Raw genomic sequence first — 14,985 nt, 5'->3', positions numbered from 1 at the left:
CAAAACGAAAAGAAATCCAATCTATCAATGAGACAAGTTAAATTTCTTTTACAGCAAATCAGTTTGATTATACATTCGATTATGAGAGTACAGCTGATACAATTTTATAAGTGTAAAGATATAATGGTGATGGTAGAAGAAAAAGAATTAAATCTAAATGCACAACAAGAGTGATGTTTAACCTATTCACGAAACGATATTCTGAACGAACTTTCCTTAACCGCTTGCCATGCGGTAAAAGTAAAGTAGAAGAAGAAGAAGAGAAAAAAAAGAAGTAATAAAAAAAAAAAGAAAAAGTGAACGACTGCTTTTTCACATTAAACAGATACCTGCCTGCCAAGTCTTGCCTATCGTTTTAATGAGGCCTACGCGGGCGTTGTGGGTTAATTATTCCTCAAAAAAAACTCGCTGCTGTAATTCTTAACATTCGTTAACCATCGTTGAAAAATTTCCAAGAACATCTTTCGAACAGTGATATTAAATTCCACTGTTTCATTAAAGGTTCGTCAACATTTACGTATAACAACATCTTATCGATCGTTTTTTTTTTTTAATTCTGTATAACACTTCATAGGTTATGTGTATATTTCGTCGAACATCGATCACATTAGGATGTGTAATAGTTCTCTTTACACACTTAAGCGTAGAGAATCGTGAACAATAATTGAAGAAACTAGAAAATTAAAAAAACGAGAAGAATAAGGAGTGAAAAAAGGAGGGAGGGGGAGGGGGGAGGGATATTTCTCTACGCTGAAATAAGCGTAGAAAGATTTTAATACGCTCAGATATAACAGCGGTATACATTTGGCCATTCGAAAGAGCGAAATTCATTCTTCAGTATACAAATATCAATTGCAATCTCATCTAAAGGTTGCGAAAGCAATCTATCTTCCATTTTTCCTTATTTCGATATATACTATATATTGATTTTTCACATTAAAATCATTTTGACAATGGGTATTATGATATGAACAAGCGAGGAAGGATTCGAGGAAAAAAATTTTTAAAAATAGGCGAAGAAACTTTGAAATTTGGAATCATTTAAAAAAGAAATTTAAACTTCCTCGAATATTGTAACTGTATATTTATATATATATATATGAATTATTTTATGTTTATCTTGCACTTATTTTTACTTTCGTTCTCAAAATCTGTAAAAATTCAGAAAATTCCGAATTTGTTTCAGGCGAATTTCGAGTAGAAAGAGAGAAGAAGGTATTATTTACTCGTCCATGAATCGAAAGTCATCGTGTTATATCGTGTATCCGTAGAAATCGACGTCTTCTACCCCTTCCACTCGGGCTCCATTCACAGAAGTTCATTCATGAATCTAGATAAAAAATTTCGTCCATTGGAAAAATAGTTTTTCGTGGAATCGGCGGCGGCCAGTTTCGTTGAAAGATTTCCTGTGCGATATCGTTTCAGGGTGGAGACTAAATCCAATGACGTAATGAAACAGGGAGCATATAACGCATATGGGGCGTAACAACGTGGAGGAGGAACACATCGGTGATGCTGGTACCAATAGTGGTGGATACAGCTTTGGTACTCTTGGTGGTACGGAAGAAGAACGTAGAAGAGGGGTGAGTGGTTGCAGTATAAATGTAGCCCGCGCAAGCTCCACCAATCACTCGCCCTCTGACCTCCAAACTCTAAGCTCTCGTGGTACCAAACATCCCCTCTTTGTTCAATCGTTCGTACGATCAAGAGACGAGACCAACGCTTTGGCATCGAAACTCGTGCCTCGTGACCACCGCGTGGTGCCATTCGAATCCATCTTCGCCGAGGATCTCCCTATCGTCGAGAATCACCGTTAAATTGGCTTCCACGATTTGAAAAAATAATCGAAAACCGTTCTCCCTTTCGTACGTGACAGAACGATTTAACTTATTTCTTCGATTCGCGATATCTTCCTCTCTTCGTAGACATGGCAACGGTAAGTGTATCCGAAGCATTTTAATTAATATCCGTTTATTCTTGTCCCTTGTACCGTTTTTTATTCTGAGAAATCCATTAGAAAATGAAATTAAAAATTTGACAAAATATGAGTTCGATCGATTCGAAAATTTCTTGACGAATTTTCTCATCGATGAACGCTCGATATTAATTCGAAGTTTTGTGCACGCGTACTTTCACATATGGATGAAAAGAAATAGAGGTATGACGAGATATATCCAGTGGAAGCATTGAACTCGAACAGTTCGTCGATCTTCAACGTGTATGAAATTGTCGATTGACTTTTGTCGTAGACGAAATACATAAACGCATAAAACGTTTAATGTTTTTGAAAATCGTATCAATTTCAATAGCATGAGATATGTATCTATCTATTCGATCGAACATTTCACGATAAGTAATTTACCGGTATTGTAAATATTTTTTAATCGAATTACAAATATTCCCTGTCGCACAAAAAACACTTAATAAATCGAAAGTGATATCTTGTTATCGACAAATTTCAATGTATATATATGTAAAGAATCTTGAGAGTTTCATCATGAATTTTCTAACCTTTACGAGTTTAAAAATGTACCGGTTTTAGGTTATCCTCGATTTCCTCAAATTACAGATTTTATCGCTTACCAAACACTATATTTTGAATTAGTACGTAAACGAAATAAGACGAACAACACTGATTCTATATCAAAAATCGAGAAAAAAAATTTGTCAAATTCTTCTCTCGTGAACTTTCCTATAATTTAAAACTATACACTTATACGAATGTAGATCTATTGAATGCAATGTTAAAGAAAACGCAAGTTAGAATTTCTATGTATCACTATCGCAAACAGTTAACAGTTTTTTTATATCGAGAATCTTTTATCCTACAATCAAATAATAATTGATTGTGTCCCTTATGAATTTCACGTCGTCGGAAAAATTGTTATTATTCGATGAAGGAAATTGCCATATACAATCGATCGATTTACTTTTCTCGCCACGATATCTTCAATTTTAAGAGGTGCAACAATTGGACGATTGCGCGTTAAGAGAGAAAGAGAGAGAAGTAGAAACGAAACAGAATAATACAAGAAGGAAAGAAAATCTAGTCACTTCGGAAACATAGAGTCTCGACGTGTCGCCGGCGAATACATAAAATTTCTTGTTTGCAGGAGAGGAGAATATTTACGATTTATCCATAGCGCCACGGCGCCACGGATTTTCGCATACTCGTTATTATATCGCGTTCATGAAGATTCATCAATGCCATCCGTGGTCGGTAGTCGTGTCATCATCTTTTCACGACTCTAATTATCGAATATCTTTCCCTCCTTTTTCCCGGGGAAAGCCGGCTGGCGATAACTATGAATAATTCGTTTTCTCGATCGTGCATTTTAAATAACTATATATATATATATATATACGAATTCGTAGTCGACAGTCTGACGTGAAAGAATGATAGATCGAACCGTAACGAAAATGACGATTCCATGTTTGGAACATTTTAACAGATATCACTCGCTTTCATAATGTTCGGTCGAGTCTTTCTTTCTTTTTTTTTTTTTTTTTAATTGATCAATTAGCCAATTCGTAAATATTCGTGAAAATCTGTTACGGGAAAAAAAGGAAAATCGTGTACGTGAATTATTATCCAAGAATAGAATATTAATAATTTATGTCGCAATTTTATTCGATTAATTGCACTATTGGGGGGATTCGAACGTGCGAAACGAAAACCGCGGTCAAAAAGCCAAAAAAAGGAGGGGAAGAGCGAAGAGCTTTTTCTATGCCACGAGACAGAGAGACGCCAAGACGTCCCACTTCCAAGCAAAGGAGTTAGAGAAATCGTGGGTTTCTAACTTTTTCCCCCTCGCTATTTCGCTTTCTTTAATTCCCATCCCGCTCCCATCTGTCCACTTTCCCCCTCCCCGATTAACTATTTGCTCTCCTCATATTTCTTGTTTAATCTCTCCCAACGAAGGGGACAATCGTACTTGGCCAAACCTACTTGTTAACAATTCGAGATTACATTGGAAACAATTTACTCGGTATACACTTTTATATCGCTTTATTTTTATAAGAAAATTTCTCTGGTATCTTTCGAGAATTTACAAAAATCGTGTAAATCGGGAGAAGAAAAAAGAAAGAAGGACAGTGAAGAAGATTTTTTTACGGAAAAAAGCGTATCGGCATGTAGGTGTTGAAATGTTTTACGTAAACGATCGTCGAACTTTTACATATCGTGAATCAAATTGTAATAAGCTTCCCACTAATGATAAATGAAATCGGATATTGAAAAGCTTTGAGAAATTCGATGCCAAAATGAAAAAAAGATACGCGGAACGATCGGAAGAATAAAGAAAATATCGATGTTTGAGGGGAAAAAAAATTTCCATTGCGATTCGAATTTTAATATTTCGATGGATTTAACGAATGATTAAAAAAAAAAAAAAAAATTGACTGCTAAACGAAACGTCATATTTTTTTTTTTTTTTTGTTTTTTCTAGGAATAGAGAAAACTACATTTTTCATAATCAGAAATTTCACATTTACGAACGTTTATAGATGGAACGTATATTTTCTTTCTGAGACAACCAACTTTTTCGCAATATTAATTCTTATAATATTCATTCTTCGAACGAATTTGTTGATTTCTAATAAATCGTGGATGGACGTTAACTTTATTATAATCGTCGACGAATTGTTCGTCGTTTTCCTTAAGCAAACGGCGAATGAAAAAAAAAAGAAAAAAAAAATGGCAATTTTAAATACCATCGCATTTTTTGAAGAGAGAGAGAGAGAGAGAAGGGAGCGACAATCGTATCGTGAAATATACACGAAAAACCTGTTACTTCGATATTTCGTTCTTCCTTGTGAATCGTATGTTACCATTATCGGTTTTTTTTTTTTCTAATTTTTTTTTATCTTTTTAATCGAAATTAAATTCAACAAAATCCTTAAATCGATGACAATTACACGACAAATTAATCTACATTTATCGAGTAATAAGATCGTTCATTATGGAGAATATTCCTCTTCTGACGCAACGATAACACGTTTCTTTAAATGAAGAAATATAAACGAGGATGTAAATGTTGATAACACGCGTTTACATGGAAATATTGTGATATATACGAGTTCGTAGAGAACATATACACGCATCTCGAAGATTAAAGGCAGTGTTTTTCAATTAAAAATCCGTTTTCTTCGTTTTAACGTACTATTCGTACATGTTTCGTCAAAGTGGAAATACTTTCGAAATCATTTAACGTGTTGAAGTGGAAAGGTATGATCCACGGATTATATTCAAATTTTCATTGAATTTAACAAGATTCTATGCCTTTCTACGCGGAATTTCCTTGAAATTCGAAGAAACATGATTATTTAAAAAAAAAATTAGTTAAAAATTTCTTAAAGTGTTTCTTTAAGAGGAAAGAAAGAAAAAAGGAAGTCAGTTAAATTACGTAAATTACACGCTTTTTCAAGTCGTATCATATCAATTGTCGATCAATTTGCATAATTTCTGCAATTGCGATGGCCACCAATTAGCTAAAATTAACCATGTGCAACATTATCGCGTCACCACCTACTATCTATACTCCATTCAGTGGTTCCTTTGATAAATTTCAAATTAATAGACGAATGTTTGTCCAACGGTGTTTGCAAAATAACGTGCTTTTTTTTGGAACAATTTCACGAATTCAAAAAATTCACTGTGAACTGTAAACAAAAAAAAAAAAAAAAAAAAAAAAGAAGAAGAAACAATATTTCCCTCTTACTCGGATTATTATTATAATTTAACCATTTAAATTATTGTATCCATGATACACGTTGTAAACATAATATAAGGTATCCAAAAAAAAAAAAAAACTCGAAGATATATATATATATATATATTTCTTTGTTGAGAGAACAAGTTCAATCGTTTCAGAAACATTAAAATGCAAAGCGGATAGATAAGCATAACTTGGTTTTAGTTTATAAGATATCGGTTTACATCTTGATTGTATGCAAAATTGTTCGACAAAACACCCGGAAGATACAATTTATCTGTGCGTATCAACCCCTGTGAAACATCTATTTGTACGACGAGTATATAGGAGTTTAATCGATAAACCGGATCCACCAATTTACATTCTTTTTACAAATTCTTGGGTGGGACGTTTGCCATACATAAGCGTTCGGGAAAATCTAAATCGAATCGCGGGAACACATATCCTCCCAGGAAGTGCTATATACGCGAATTGGAAATTGGTTAATTGACCCCGATTAGAAAGGAATCAGAGGTAAATTGTGTGGAACCGCGAGTGATTATGATTATTAGTATTAAACTCGATAAAATTTACGATATTTCGTAAGTAAGTAACAAAAAGATCATTCGAAAAATTCGTATCGTAATTTTTTTTAACGTCGAATCGATCTATTTTCAAACTACATTCGCAAAGTTTATATTTCAAGGGAATGAAATCATAAATTTACGATATTAAAAGTAAATCAAGAAAAATCATACAAAAGAAAAATTCGTACAATTTTTTTTAACGTCGAATCGATCTATTTTCAAATTATATTCGGATAAATGCAAAGTTTGTATTTCAAGAATAAAATCACGAAAGCATAAATTTACGATGTTGAATGTAAGTCAACAAAAATCATTCGAAAAATTCGTACAATTTTTTTTAACATCGAATCGATCTATTTTATTCTCAGACTGGATCTTTTTATTAATATTTCAAGGATGAAATCATAAAAGCATGAAATCACGATGTTTTTGTTTTTTGGAAGATCGATTCTAAAAAAAAAAAAAGAAGTATAAAAAATATTCATTATTTATTAGATTATAAGAAATTGTAGTTTAGAGTGAGATGCAAACTTGAATTGTTTATAACTTAATATATAGATGATCTACATTTTTGTACAGCAACTTTTGTCTTAACCTCTAATAATCAATTTCCCGAAAATATTCCACGAATATTAATATCAATATTCCGTATTGATGCGATACGTTTTCTATTAAAATCAACGAGAAACTTGATTTCACACAAACGCATTTCCTTTGTACATCTTTTAATCCCTAAGTAAATGAACGTTCGTAGGAAAAAATTTACCACTTATTATTTTGAAACTTGTTTTGAAAAATCTGTTCGATATTTTCCATCCGACAATATTATTAAGCGGTGTGTTCGAAACATTCGTTGGCAAAAATAACGAGAGCCAGATGTCGAAAAGAAGAAATTGGCACAAATTGGGTGATACTCCGCGAACACGTTCTTTCTTTTTTCTCCATCGAATTGAAAATAAATGGAGATCTGATATCGATTTTGAATGAAATCATCCCGCCGATTGACAAGACTTGAACATAAACATAACCTAGGTGACCTTTTTTTTTATCGTATATTTACATACATATAGCGACATTCAACAAAGTTTTTCATCGATAATGTGAAAAAAGAAAAAGAATAAATAAATAAACAACAAGCCAAAATTATTGCGAACTTATTGTAAATAATAATAATAACGATCGAAATTGTTATTTACAGGCTGTAATTTTCATTCAACGATGTATGATCATTGTCGCCATCCTACTCTGTTATTTTCACGTTCAGAGCGAAAGCGTGAATTGCGAGTACGTATATACAACATACATAAAATTTAAATGATCAGATATAATGATACATGTAATAAAAATGAACGTTAATTGTGTGTTTTATATTTTCTTCAGATTGTATCCATTCCATCATACTTGTAGAGGTACAATGTCGAGGAAACGTGCTATGTTCCCAATTATGTACGGATCAGGATGCGAGGAAAGTAAAGGAAATATAAATTGTATCAAAGAATTTGAAGAAAAACATCATATTGCCTATATTCCGTTATCGAAGTCAAAACTCTTAATCGCTTTGCTTGATGATGTAAGCGATTCTATTATTGTTTTCTTATCTATGTATTAAAGGTTAATCAAATAAAAATTGTTATATCTATATTTATTTATTAACTGTTACATTTAATATTTTCTATACAAACTGTTATAGGATTTACGAAAGGATATTACGCGATCAATCCGCCATAAATTAAGGAACGATGAAATGATTAAACAAAATTCAGCTTTAATGGAAAACTTTTTATCGCAATTGGATTCTTCGGACAATTATTGAATGAAATGGTCAGGAAATACATATTTTCTCGGCTCTTGCAACCATTTTTCATCATTCAAACTTTCAAAAATGTATAAAAGCATATATGTTTAAATCTTCGTTGTCTTCCTTTCTCCTCTTCACTCTCCCTCTCCCTAAATATACAAAATAAAATCCTTTCATCAATTCTATTTTTTTCATTTTTTTTTTTAAATCTTACTTTTTTATCTTTTTATCTTTTCCTTTAATCCAAATAATTATTATTGCTTTTTCGGTGTCCCTCTGAACAGGATTACAATTAAAATATTGTATGTTACTAACAATACACACGTGTTGCAGCATAAAAAGGTACATTTGAAATTCGAAGTAATTCCTTGGATTGTCCTATTAAAAAAAAAAAAGAAATTAAAATTAAAAATATCGTTTAGAAATATTATTTTATTATAATACTATAGTTACTATTTATTGAATTTATATATAAATAAACATAAAAAAGGGATAATACAGACTGATTTTGAAAAGTTTAAAAAAAATATGTAATTAATAAAGTTACTTATTTCTAATATTAAAAGATTTCGTATAAAATTTTTATTTATGTATTTATAAAGTTCGAAAATGTACAAATACTAAAATATATATCATTATAATTTGAATTTTATAATTATTTAAATAAATTATTACATTATTCCGTAATTATTTTTTAAGCTATTTAGTAAAAGAAAATAAATAAGAAATCAAATAAATCAATAAGAATAATGAAAATATATAATAAAAAATTATTTATTAATTTATTAATTTTAATAATATTAATAATAATTTTTATGCATATATTATTAATAATATAATTTCTTTTCAAATGATTAATTATTATTTGTTATCATAATTAAAATATTATATTATTTTATATTATATACTATACCTATTACAATTTATAAAAAATGTATCAATATTATAAATGATAACAAATTTGTAATATACAATTAATTCATTTATATATTTAATTTAAATTAAATATGTAGATAATCATCGATGAAATATAAAAACATATATATATATATAGAGAGAGAGAGTACATAATATAAAATATATATTTAAATGATAATAAATAATAATTAATATATATTATATAATATATAATATAATATATATATAATAATTAATATAATATATATATGTAAGTAATATGAATTTAATAAGCAAAATATTAAACGTGAAATAATCTAATTTTTTTTTTTACTCTATAGTAAAAATATAAAATTTTAATAATTAAAAATTTCTATTTTTGTTTAAAATAATAAAATAATAAAATCATTTAATAATTATATTTAATTTTTGAAATATTTACATAATATATATAATTACTTAAAAAAATTATATATATATATAATTATTTAAATATATACATAATATATATTACATAATTATATATTATTTAACAATTCCTCATGCACAAGATGAATCAAGTTGAAACCATCATATAAGTAAAATCTTGAGATATGAAATGGGATGCATTATTCTTATTTCTTTATAAATAATTTTTATAAATAATAATTTTTATGAAATTATTAATATAAATATAAACAGGGCAATAAAAAATATAAATTACTTCTAAAATAAAAATTCATACTTTCCAAAAATACTTTCAAAAAATAAACAATCAATATAACAATTTAGTATCTAATTCTGATTTTACTAACCAATAATTGAATTCACAGATTTGTTTATTTCTTGATAATTTATCTTGACAAACAATGTATAAACATAGCATATAGTAAATATTTTATATATATATTTCCTTCGTTCATTGTAATTGACGGTATGAGAAAAATCTAGCTCGTTTCTGTTTTATGTAAAGAGTTTTGTTTGAAATTTATAAAAATTTAATAATTTATATATAATATAATAATATATATAAATTATATATTTCAATAAAATTCAAAAAATGAATATTATCTCAAAAATTATTATAAATTATAACTACAATTGTATGAAAACAATAATTTTAAGGTTATGTAATAAATTATACTATACAGATACGAATAACTATATATGGACTTTAAATAATATTGTAAAAAACTGTAAATACCTTGTTCCGTATCATACGTTTACAACAATTGCAGTTAATGAAGCCTTTCAAAATGAATTTATTATATCAAAAGATCATAATTTACGTGAACATCAAATCATACATTCGTATTTTGAAAATTCGATACATTATAATGATACAATTTTTTCACGTATTAAAACATATGCAAAAGTTACGTCTGAAGATATAGATAAATTGCATATTACAAATTGGTCCGATGAATCCGCAAATAAAATTTTTAATGCTATTAAAAAATTGACATATTCTTATATAAGTGGTTCACATTTAGAATTATCAGTTTATGATAGCATTTTAAAAGCTTGTATTGAACAGTTAAGAGTATTAGAAAATCAACAAATAAAGATATTAATGCAATGTTTAATTGTATTAAATGATGTAATAGAAAAAACAAGTATATATAAAAAGTTTATGAAAGAATTAAATAAAGAATGTTTAAAAAGATTTTATTCATCAAATATTAAGGAATTATTATTAATGAGTGATGCATTCTATCAACTTCAAGATAGAAATTCTGATTATTTATTTCGTGCAATAAGAAAATTAAGCTCAAAATCAAGTAAACTTTCTGCAAAATCACTAGTTCAATTATTATTTTATTTAAATTTAACTAATGTAGGATCAGCTATAAATATGTTTGAAATTGAATATCAATTAGAAAAACATATGCCTGATCTTGTTATAAATGAATTAGGTATAATAGCAAGAAGTTTTTTTTTACAAAAAAGAAGCATTAAAAATAAAATTTTGATGCCACTTATAATGGAAAAAATTTCTCAAAATGTTAATAATTTGGATAGTATAACATTAGCATCAATTATGAAACTTATTAGGTAAGTAATCTATTATGCATAAATAATTTTTTACTATATAACAATTATATATATGTTTTACAGGTATAGTGATTGTATTCACTGTAAAGAAGAATTTAAAATATTATTGAACTCTCTACATGATATAATACCAAAATTATCATTACAATGTTTAATCCACATAGCACATGCATTTGGAAGTTTACACGTATATGATGAAATTTTAACAAAAAAAATTATTGAAAGGTAAATTAAACAATAAAAAAATAATATAACATATTTAACTTATTTAACTTATTTATTTTTAATTCAGAATAATAACTCAAATACAAGTTGCAAGATTAAAAGATATTGAAAGAATTATTTTTAGTATATGTACCATTGCTCCTAATAATGTAAATTATTATACTGATGTATGTCAAAAATTGATTAATGAAATAATAACAACTTATAAAACAAGCAGAGCACATGAAATTGAGAAGTAAATTTTTTTTCTAAAATATTATGTTACATATATAGATAATGAAATTATATTGATTAATGATTTATTTTATATATTAAATGTAGTTTTCCAACAACACTTGTACGTATTCTTACATTTTTAACAATGAAAAATATATATATACCAGAATTAATTCAATATGTATTTGAACCTAAATTTATGCAAAAAGTATATAAAAATAATTTTAAATTAATAACAAATGAATGGTTAGTTTTACATTGCTCAATTGAAATAGAAATGCCTTGTTACAAAAAGCCAATGCTCAATAATAATATGTATAAATATTTAACAAAGGTATAATACATGAAATTAATATATTTTTTTTTCCAGTTAAATATATTGAAAATATTTTTTATTATTTTAGAAATTTAGTCATAATGATGATATTTATAGAAAGGATAATATTATAAAATTAAGGACTGAAATTGTATTTTTATGCAAGGTATATATATATATAAAATTATTTAAAGAAAGATAATGCTTAAAATAATAAAATATATAAATCTTAATATTAATCTTATATTAATCTTAATATAGGAAAAATTGAGAATAAATATATATATTGATTATGTTTTACCTCATTATCCAAGCAGAGAAATTATTCTTGGTATGGATAAATATAACAATTCTGTTAATATTGAACCTATTTTATCAGCAATGCAAACAGGCACAATTAAAAGTGTTAAAAGTGATAAATTGAAGAACATAAATTGGAAAATTTTAATGATATTACCATATCTAGGAAAGATATTAGGTCATGATGATTGTAATGGATATGTACAGAGACAATTCAGACAACTTAAAGCTATTGGATATAAACCAATTCTAGTAATTTCCAAAATTATCCTTTTATATATAAATTTTTCTTTTATTATAAATTGTATATTAATTTGAGATTCTTTGAATTTTTATAGATTTGTGAATATAAATGGAACTCTTATACTCAAGATCAAAAAATAAAATATTTAAAAGAATTAATTTATCAAAACACTCATCATGATTTTTCAAAAATATAATTTTCTTAATAAAAAAAAATTTTATTTGAAAATAAGAGAAAAAAGAAAAAACAAAAGGTAAATTCTTAGTTATTTATAATCTTTTTTTAAACTTCTTTAGTAAGCACTTTTCAATAAATAAATATTCAGTTATAAATATTTTAAATATATATATTTTGTACAAATATAATATGTAAAAATTTGTTTATTTTAGGAAATTCTTTTATTTTTTTCAGAAAAATATGTAAAAAAATCATTTTTATGTTAAATATTCTCCAAACCAATTTATTTTTATCTTTTTTCTTATAATTTTTATAGTTTTTAAATAAAACAATATAATTTTTATCTATCAATTATTTTCAAAAAAATTGAGCATAAACCTTTTAGTGTATTCATAAGTTACAAATAATGTAGCTGTTGCTGGTATTGTTCTAATTAATGTTGGTTTTAAACCACTGTACAAGGAATTGATACCTTCATTTCTTACAATATCTTTCATAACTATTAATGGAGGAGTTTTCAAATTTTTTACCTTTAAAAAAAATTAGAATCAATTTATATCTATAATTCAGATTGTTTAAATCATGTAAAATTAAACTAACTTGTATTCTACTTTTAACCACATCTGCTGGAAATATTACAAGCCATAAAATACTTCCACCAACAGCACCAGCTATCATGGTTTTTTGCCATCCTATATCATCTCTACTTTCATTTGGTTTTGCTAAAAGTTCTCTAGTCACTTCATAACCTCCAAAAAAAAAGAAATAACCAGGCATTTCACGTGCTATGGTTGATGACAACCCAGTAAATAAACCTCTTATGCCCTGTTCTTTAAGAATTTGACGTGTTAATCCCCATGGTCCAATTGTTTTCTAAACAAAATACTTTTTTTCAAAATTTAATTTTCATGAATATTTATATATTAATTTTTCTTTTTTTTTATTTTAGTTATACTAACTTCATTTATTGATGATTCGCTTTCTATTTGAACTTCTTTTATTGCTTGTAGCTTACATTTTATAAGTTCTGTGGGACATAGTGTTAATGAAGAAAAAAATGCAGCAAAAAATCCAGCCCATGCATTTTGAATTGATGTCAAATCTTGTATTTTTTGAACACCTATATGGATATATATATATGAATATATATAGATGAAATTGGATGTATGAATGTATATGAAATTTTTTTTAGATCTAACATAGTGATGAGTTTATCTTTTTGTATTATTTTAAAAAAAACTATTTTACCCAAAATATTAGAAATAACTTTTTGACACCCTCCATATGCAGCAAACAAAACTGAATTTTCAGCAACATTAGCAACTAATGCAGGTATAGTTCCTGCATATAAACCATTCATTATTCCATCTGTCTTTAATGTTTGTAAAAAGCAATTTACCATTCCCTTATACATAAAAGGAAAAGTTTGCATTTTTACCTTTATTGTATCTAATGGTTGCCCAACATAAACAAGTGCTATCCCACCTTAAATAGAAGTAAATCAATGATATAGAATAAAAATATATAAATTTAATTAATTTTTTATCATAACTAAATAACTTAATTTCTATTTATATATATAAATATCAATCTATACTTAAGATAATTATTTAATTATTATTAATATTTAAAATACTTTTTAATATTTATAATAGCAATAAGGTTAAATGCAATTTAAATATGTTAGTTCAATTATATAAAATGTTTTGAATAAAAAATTATACGAATTATAATAAAAAAAGAATAATAAATGAATTTCATTTTGCAATTTATTTTTTACTATTTTTACTAAATTCAAAATTATTTATATATTATTTATATTGAGTCTAATATTATATTTAAATATATTATATCATATTATTACCAAGTGATCCAGAAACGAAGTCAATTAAACCACTTTTAATATTTTTTAACTGCTGATTTTTTTTTTCATTGAATTCAAATGTCATTTTTGTATATCTAAATTAATAAATATCAATTAGTAAGATCTAGAAAAATGACAAGTTAGCACGTCTTGTATCTTATAATCTATTACTTATTATCGAATAAGAAAGATAAGGAAAGTTCATTTGTTGATTAAGATTAAAATATCATTTGTATTTAGTATTCTAAATTTTTTATTTATACCATGCAATTATTAATGCATTTGTCTCATTTTGCAGCCATCAAATATATTGGCGCAAGCGCATTTATATTTAGACAAATTGATAAAAAATTATTCATTGATCGGTAACAATTGAAGTATTATCTAATAACAAATTTTAAAGTCATATTTTATATACAAATTCATATATATAAAGAATTTCTATATTTTTATAAATTTTTTTATTCTATAATAAATCTTGATCTAATTATTTAATTGTGCCATGAATTTATTTTATATTTTTTACTTATTTTTAATTGCATAATAATATCAAATATATACTATTAATAAAGTATCAAGAATATATTTAATTTAATATCTATTATTGCAATATTGAAACTTAAATCATAATCAA

At 26.4% G+C, this 14,985-nt stretch overlaps 3 protein-coding genes and 1 long non-coding RNA gene across 8 annotated transcripts; 2 read left to right on the top strand and 2 right to left on the bottom strand.

Moving 5' to 3' along the window:
• The first annotated feature begins 1,364 nt into the window (after window positions 1–1,364).
• On the top strand, window positions 1,365–8,643 carry LOC105736460 (uncharacterized). 4 transcript variants are annotated; one of them, XM_012491116.3, is made up of 4 exons: window positions 1,365–1,936; window positions 7,479–7,564; window positions 7,661–7,850; window positions 7,971–8,643. In XM_012491116.3, the coding sequence occupies exons 1-4, from the start codon at window positions 1,928–1,930 to the stop codon at window positions 8,091–8,093; spliced, it is 408 nt and encodes a 135-aa protein (XP_012346570.1). In that variant the 5' UTR covers window positions 1,365–1,927; the 3' UTR covers window positions 8,094–8,643. The 4 variants fall into 4 exon arrangements, with proteins under 4 accessions (XP_012346570.1, XP_086762723.1, XP_086762721.1 ...); XM_086906597.1 differs by lacking the exon at window positions 1,365–1,936 and adding an exon at window positions 4,963–5,227; XM_086906595.1 differs by lacking the exon at window positions 1,365–1,936 and adding an exon at window positions 6,126–6,296.
• Window positions 7,911–10,502, bottom strand: LOC147657829 (uncharacterized). Its single transcript, XR_015291682.1, has 3 exons — window positions 10,159–10,502; window positions 8,293–8,456; window positions 7,911–8,227 (listed from the first exon to the last, which is right to left on the bottom strand). It is a non-coding gene; the product is annotated as an uncharacterized LOC147657829 (long non-coding RNA).
• LOC105736416 (non-canonical pre-mRNAs endonuclease FASTKD5, mitochondrial) lies at window positions 9,728–14,242 on the top strand. 2 transcript variants are annotated; one of them, XM_086906593.1, is made up of 8 exons: window positions 9,728–11,009; window positions 11,073–11,234; window positions 11,302–11,469; window positions 11,556–11,784; window positions 11,855–11,932; window positions 12,028–12,318; window positions 12,405–12,563; window positions 13,498–14,242. In XM_086906593.1, exons 1-7 carry the CDS (start codon window positions 10,015–10,017, stop codon window positions 12,504–12,506), a joined length of 2,025 nt encoding a protein of 674 aa, XP_086762719.1. In that variant the 5' UTR covers window positions 9,728–10,014; the 3' UTR covers window positions 12,507–12,563; window positions 13,498–14,242. The 2 variants fall into 2 exon arrangements, with proteins under 2 accessions (XP_086762719.1, XP_086762718.1); XM_086906592.1 differs by lacking the exon at window positions 13,498–14,242 and adding an exon at window positions 12,722–12,838 and having other exon boundaries at window positions 9,855–11,009.
• LOC100865327 (mitochondrial ornithine transporter 1) lies at window positions 12,639–14,919 on the bottom strand. Its single transcript, XM_086906594.1, has 5 exons — window positions 14,352–14,919; window positions 13,736–13,972; window positions 13,447–13,607; window positions 13,088–13,360; window positions 12,639–13,017 (listed from the first exon to the last, which is right to left on the bottom strand). The coding sequence occupies exons 1-5, from the start codon at window positions 14,434–14,436 to the stop codon at window positions 12,835–12,837; spliced, it is 939 nt and encodes a 312-aa protein (XP_086762720.1). The 5' UTR covers window positions 14,437–14,919; the 3' UTR covers window positions 12,639–12,834.
• Between the last annotated feature and the right edge of the window lie 66 nt (window positions 14,920–14,985).

This window comes from Apis florea, unplaced genomic scaffold (genome assembly GCF_048593485.1).
Source record: "Apis florea isolate Af1SG1 unplaced genomic scaffold, ASM4859348v1 contig_2495_pilon, whole genome shotgun sequence".
NCBI classification, from domain to species: Eukaryota; Metazoa; Arthropoda; class Insecta; order Hymenoptera; family Apidae; genus Apis; species Apis florea.
Note: the sequence above shows the minus strand (reverse complement) of the source record. Positions and strands in the feature narration are given on the sequence as shown.